The sequence below is a fragment of the Vanacampus margaritifer genome, chromosome 9 (genome assembly GCF_051991255.1).
Source record: "Vanacampus margaritifer isolate UIUO_Vmar chromosome 9, RoL_Vmar_1.0, whole genome shotgun sequence".
Classification (NCBI taxonomy): Eukaryota; Metazoa; Chordata; class Actinopteri; order Syngnathiformes; family Syngnathidae; genus Vanacampus; species Vanacampus margaritifer.
In genome coordinates, this window is record NC_135440.1 from 19627938 (window position 1) to 19634693 (window position 6756).

The 6756-nt window shown below is 40.7% G+C and overlaps 1 protein-coding gene across 1 annotated transcript; it reads right to left on the reverse strand.

Moving 5' to 3' along the window:
• Positions 1-1282: 1282 nt before the first annotated feature.
• arl4aa (ADP-ribosylation factor-like 4aa) lies at positions 1283-4661 on the reverse strand. Its single transcript, XM_077576459.1, has 2 exons — positions 4025-4661; positions 1283-2877 (listed from the first exon to the last, which is right to left on the reverse strand). Exon 2 carries the CDS (start codon positions 2780-2782, stop codon positions 2180-2182), a length of 603 nt encoding a protein of 200 aa, XP_077432585.1. The 5' UTR covers positions 2783-2877; positions 4025-4661; the 3' UTR covers positions 1283-2179.
• Positions 4662-6756: the final 2095 nt, after the last annotated feature.

Consider the following 6756-nt stretch of genomic DNA (forward strand, 5'->3'; position numbering starts at 1 on the left):
GAGCAAGTTCTTTTTAAGACCAGCTGCTACTGGGACTTCAACCCGTTAACGGTGTTCATAAAGCTAGCTCGGGGAGCCCCCCCCACCCCCTAACATCCCGAATCCCCCACCTGGCTCGCCTTTCCTGCCCGAGCCTGTCCTACTAGCTTCGGGCTGCCCCGACCGCATTACCGAGCCTTGGAGGAAGGAGATCATTGTTAACCCCCAAACAACACTCAGGTGCTTTTTGCTCATGTCAGAACACTTAAACCCTTGTCTGCAGCGGTGATGTAATCAGACGTGGAAAAATGATCACACTGTATTTAAAGTACAAGTATAGATACTAGTGTAAAACCAAACAAATTAAAATAAATGATAGATAAAATTATAATCTACTCGAGTATAGTAACAAGGATTTATGCTTTGTCAATTCCAACCACTGGATGTCAATCATCATGAGACACGAGACTGCAACCAAGCGTGAAGAACAAGTGAACTCCTCGTCATGTTTTTAAATGTCACCTTGTGTCAAGGTAACCGTTAGCCACCTGGTTTGGTTGTTGGTTCTTAACATGTCCTTTACTAGAAGGGTTGCAGCTCTAAACACACGTTACAGATGGTTAGTCATAAATTCAACGCAACATGTCCAGGCAAATGCAGGTATTTGGAACATGTGGTTCTTTCTCAACCTTATTGCCCTTTTGTCCGCATGCCAACTCGGTTTTTGGAAAACGTCACAAAGGTACATGCCTGGGGAAGCTTTTCACGGTTTAAAGAAACTAAAAGGTGACTGTAATAGTACACCCGTTTTTTTTTAATACTTGTATACAAATTAGAGTGTCTGCCTAGCAGTCAAGTGTGAAATTAAACAACCAAGAAAGTCTTTATCAGAATTGTTGCCGAATTGAGACACAACAGTGGGGGCTAGGCTGAGTTAAGATCGACTGTTTTCACTCTCAGACCACACCGTCTGAGGTACCATATTGTCAAAGCCAAATGCTAAGGAGAGCTAGGAGTGTTTATGGAAGCTCAAACTAGCATTTGCTAAGAACAAGTTTGAAGTATGAGCCGATTATCAGAAGATAACTGATATTTGTCTTCTGTAAACGGCAAAGTTGTCTGCGTAGTGGTGGATATAAATTATCGACTCTCAGCAAACATTGTGTTTTATTTGATTTTTTTTAACCAACGCGAGCTGCGAAGGGGTAACCAAAAAAAGTACTCTTTCCAATGGAAATACAAAATGCAGACTAAACTGAATGACAAACGGGCAAGCGTAGTCAAAATAACAGGCTGGATAGCATTTTCACCGGTGCACTAAAAAGGTTTTTATTTATCAAAAAAAAAAAAAAAAAAGCTCATGACAATGCGGCACCCGGCTCAAAACGGCATCTGTCCAAACATGGTAATGCATATTTTAAAAAGTCCAGCTAACAAACTGTAAACTCCATGAGAAGTGATCATCTAAAGTGCATTAGGTGGGAGATAGAAGAGAGCAACCAAACCAATCAAAAATGCACAATAATACTTTGCTTTCACATATTGAGTTTATCAAGTGTTAAAAAAAAATCATGAAGGCTTAAAAAAAAAAAAAAAGTGAAAATTTCATTGATGTTCTAACCCGTCTATTTCTTATTTAAATGATTTTTTTTGGTAAGAATAGAGCAACCACTGGCCATTCCAACAACATCTTATCCCACCCTTTCACACCCCAAACCTTCCGAGTGTTAGATCACATCTTGAAATCCATACATGTCTAAAACTTTCTCATCATCATACTTTGTTCCTTTACACATCACTTCCGTATCCACAGCATGGTCACATGACTAAAGGCTGTGTTCACACTTGGGAGATTAATACTTTTTTTTTTTCTCCTGTCATTTTAACGCCGGTCCACGTGAAGTTCATTTGCAAGCGGACCGAGACAACTTCTTCAAACAGTCTGGGCCAGGATGACGGTATTCACACATGAACACAACCTTAGAATCGGTCACCATCTGCTTTGTTTGGTGCGCACAAAAGTTCGGATGACAGCATTCACATTGGATGAAAACAAACTCGCACCAACGTTCGTTTTAAGCATGAAAAGTGTGAACACAGCCTGACAAACCTTTAAGCTCAGAGAACTGAGATCATAATGTCCGTAGACGCTGGATTTAACTCCAGACATTCCTTCACCTCACCAGTAAACTCACAGTCTTTATCGCTTCTTCCTCTGCTGCCGAATCGCCTTTCTGTGTTTCAGGATCAGGTCATAGAGTCGGTCCAGGCCCTCCCTGAGTCCGTCCCCGATGATGGCGCAGGCGGGTTGCAGGTGCCACGGCGTCGCTGGGCTCAGCTCCTTGAGCGCCAGCAGCTTCTCGATCTCCGGCAGCCCCAAGGAGTGCCTCAAGTCCTGCTTGTTGGCCACCACCAACAGTGGCACTCCTTGGTTCTCCGAAGTCTTGGCGATTTTGTGGAGCTCGGTCTTGGCTTCCTCCATGCGCTCGGCATCTACCGAGTCCACCACAAATATGATACCGTCCGTGCATCTGGTGTACGACTTCCACAGCGGCCGTAGCTTCTCCTGGCCACCCACGTCCCAAAATTGGAAGTTCACGGAGCGGTGGCCACCCAGGGAAACCCGCACCCGCTCTGCGTTGAAGCCCTTGGTGGGCACCGTGTTGACGAACTCATTAAATTGCAGCCTGTACAGCACGGTGGTCTTCCCGGCCGAGTCCAGGCCAAGGATGGCGATGTGGAAGGACTGGAAGAAGGGGATGCTCGCCAGGAAGCTAGGTTGTTCCGAGAAGCCATTCCCCATCTTTCCTCATGGGGAAGGGCCGGTGGGTTTGGAGCCAACTTTCACCAGCTAATCCTCAGTGTAATTTTATAATCCAAAATGGCTGCAGCAACAACCTAAAAGCACATGATGGTGGTTGTTTTTATGAAACACTGTTTTACTGGTGCAGTAACACAACAATGACGTAAAAAAATTGTTTTATATATATATATATAATCAATTGTAGGAACCTTTTTCAAAAGGACAGTATAGAAAATTAACTTTTTAATAGCTAATATTTAAATATTTGGGTCCCTGGAGTACCTGCCTATCCATCAAGTGTGAAATTCTAAACCAAAGTAAATCTTTTGTTATCTGCCTATTTCCAAAATATTTTGTGAGCAAACCAGACAGAATTTTTGCCAATTTGTGACATCGCATTTCGACTATTGTGTGAAATTAAAATTAATTAGTATGCTGTGACTATTGGGGTATTTTGCTAAAGACACCCGTGAAGCGCTTCTTGAAACTGTCTTTGCAACAGTTGCACTTTTGCTTGGATTTGTTCCCAGTTATGCTGCTCAAATTAAAACTAACCAGTTTGACATCATGTGCGGAACTATTGTGAGCCTTCCTGGTAAACTACCCCTCATCTGCAACTGATTGTGATTGATTAACTCCAACTTGCATTAGCAATATTACACTTAATTACACATATTCCTAAATCTTAAGGTCACTGGCTAATAAATGGATTTTAAAAACAAAAAATTTGGGTCTTCTTTTTTTTCTATGCAAATGTTGGGGTAATATTTAAGATGTATTGCATACTAAGATACCAGTTTAGAATGGAACCTGTTGTAGTGAGTCACCACCTATGACAGAATAAAAGACTTGGTGGGGCACGACCGTAACTAAACATTATGTCAGTGAAAAGACAACAAAGGCAGTATTATTATTATGCAAGGCTGATTTACAACGGTGTGCAAACATGATCTAAGCTACCATGACACACTTCTCATGTGCATAGAAACACATAAAAAGATAACATGCAAAAGAAAATATCGCTAGTGGCTGCAACCTTATTTTTTAATAAATCTCAAACCTAAAATATTGAACCGAAAACATTTAAATTTAGTTACTATTGTATTTCCCTAGCGCTTTTTTTTTCAAGATATACGTGTTGCATACCTGCAGTAGAGCTTAACCTAACACGTAAACCTGTTTTAATTACAGGGGGCGACTGCACACAAGGGAGGGGAGGAAAGCAGATAGGTTGAAACCTACCGATCTGAGACCTCCGCAGCGCAAATATCCGTCGCCCTTCTGGACCCTAAACGCCGTCCTCCGTCGTTGAAAGGTGGATAATGTCGAATTTCCACCTCCCCGTTGAGATCTAAGCGAATCCACCGACCGTGAGTGCTCGGAGCTCGGCGTAGACCAGACTGACGACGCCTGGGCTCAGCAGACGGAGTAAACGCCCATATCGACTCCGCCGCCACACGCGATTGGCTCATTCGAGCTCCTGTCTGGCCGCTGATTGGCCCGCTATTGCTGTCAATCAACAATGCGCCCGGGAACGAGGATCACCTGTTGCAGTTCTGGCGTACGCCGCCGTCGTAGTCTTAACTTGTCTTATCAATTTTTAAATCTGTTGAGGCACAACTTGCTTCTTGCCGTTGTGTTTGACGATTGAAGTCTTTGAAAGACAACAGAACGATAACCATGCATCTTCATCGTTTGTTACTATCGCTACTGTATCATGATAGTTGGAACCCATTTGCGTTTTCTACAAATAATGAAGTTTCATTGTTAATGTCATAAAATAACTGTTTTCGTATCAATACCCCTTTTCCGTCCCAACCACGCGGAAAAGGGCCACATCCAGATCAGTGGCCACATCAGACTGAACACGAATTTGTTGGGTTATGCTCATAGCAACGGTTAGCTTAGCTCGCTAGCTTAGCAACCGTGTTGTGCGTATGCACGTGCGTGCGCGCTCCTATCATGCCCCCTTCCCTTCAGTGTGTTTGCGTTCAAAATAATTGGTCGAGAAGCAGGAAGTGAGTGCACCAACATGCCTTGACAGTGCCTCCCAACCAAGTGATGGCCATTGTGAGTACTACCACTGCTTCTGGTAACCGGTACACCTTATGTTGTCCTTACATTGATCTCACTGTTAGATATAAAATATTGTATTAAATATATCAGATAAATAGTTAATTAAAAGAATCACTGGAATTTGAAACAAGAGAAACGCGTGGCCCTAAGGTCACACGGATGCAAGGCCTGATCTTTGTTTGATTTTATATTTAGTGTATGACTTGTGCACGTGCTCACAGATGTCGCATTCATATCATGCAAATATTCTACATATGCTTGCAGCATGTGCGTGTTTATGTATTTCTTACTAGGGTGTGGGGAGTGTCAAATGACCAGCGGGCCTGCTGCCTTCATCATAGCTGAAATGACATCTAAACTTATCGCTTGAAGTCAATGATTGCCGCTGACATTCTATATTGTGCAGTAATACTGATATTAGAAGCAGTAATTGGGGCCTTTATGTAGAAAAAAAAGATACTATAGAAAAGCTTCATTTTCAGAATTTTATAAGAATTAGGCTGTTTTTGAGGGATTTTTTTTTTTTTTACAAACATGGCACATATAAACAGTTCTTCAAAATAGAGGATTCAAGGTGTTTTTTTTTAAAACCACTCCAATTTGAGGTTTACTGTCAAGTAAAACGTGTATTTAAAGGAGCAGCACAATGTCCATTCAACTGAAGCGAAAATTCAATTATTTACATTGTTTTTATTTCTCGGGTAGATTCTCATTTGCCACAAATAACTTGTTGTTGACAACATAAAAAATATCTTAAATAAGACCATGGATGAATTAGTGTGCCAAGTGAACAAAATGGGTAGTGTAATTGACACTAAAAGCATGTTTTGTGTTTCCTTTGTACTAAGTACATTTCACAATTTGTACTTTTGTACTTAAAAAATAATAATAAAGAAAAGTGTAATATCAATAGCTTTTCAATATAGGAAACAAATGATGCAGACACAAGCAATAAGCATATAGTTAGCCATGATGTCCATAAGCCAGAAGCATAGCTGCACTGTGTTTGTTTACTCTCACTCCTTGTGTCTTATGTATTATGTTCTGCGTCTGAACACGAATGTACTGCCACGCCCTTAAGTGCTCCCATCTTTTTGTGGCTTTGTCTGTCCCATGATATAGTAAATGCTAATGTGTAGCCACCTAGCATTGTGCTGCAATGGAAAGGGAAGGCCAATTGTCCCATGAGAGATGTTTCCAATTTGTGTCACTCCCATAAACTGCTTCATATCATATGATGCATAGGAATCTCTGAAGATTGCAAGCCCTGAGTGTAATGTTTCAATAATTCCATTAGATGGCGGTACATAATAAAATTACGCGTGTGCCAGTTCAGGCACCTACACGTTATTGAAGTGTGGGAGGAAGTTTTTTTTTTTTTAAATCTTTTTTTTGTGCCCTTTTTTATGCACAATTTGACCAATGGCGGTATAATAATTGTCGTGTGTGTGTGTTTTGTTTTAGTTATCGTTTTTTTTTGTGGCATGTTTGTCAATTTTTGAGGAGGGAAATATGGGTCCATATTTATAAGGATTCAGTTTTTGTGGGGTATGTTGTCAATTTATTAGAAAATTTGTTGTCCTCTTTGAGAAAATTTATCTAATTTGTGTGAATCATTGTGTGCAGTATTTGTTAATTTTGGGGGATTTTTTTCCTAGTTTTGTGGGGAATGTTTTTCATTTATTTATATTTTTTCCTTCTACTTTTATTTATTTTGTGGGAATTATTAAGTCAATGTTGGTCCATTTTCAGGGGAATTTGTTTACATTTTTGTGATATTTTGTGTCCTTTTTTGGGCAGCGTACTTATTCAATTTTAGGGGGACTGTTGTTCATTTTTGTTCCAATTTTTGTCCATTAGTGTAGGTGTGTTTGTCAATCTATTGTGTGAATTTCTGG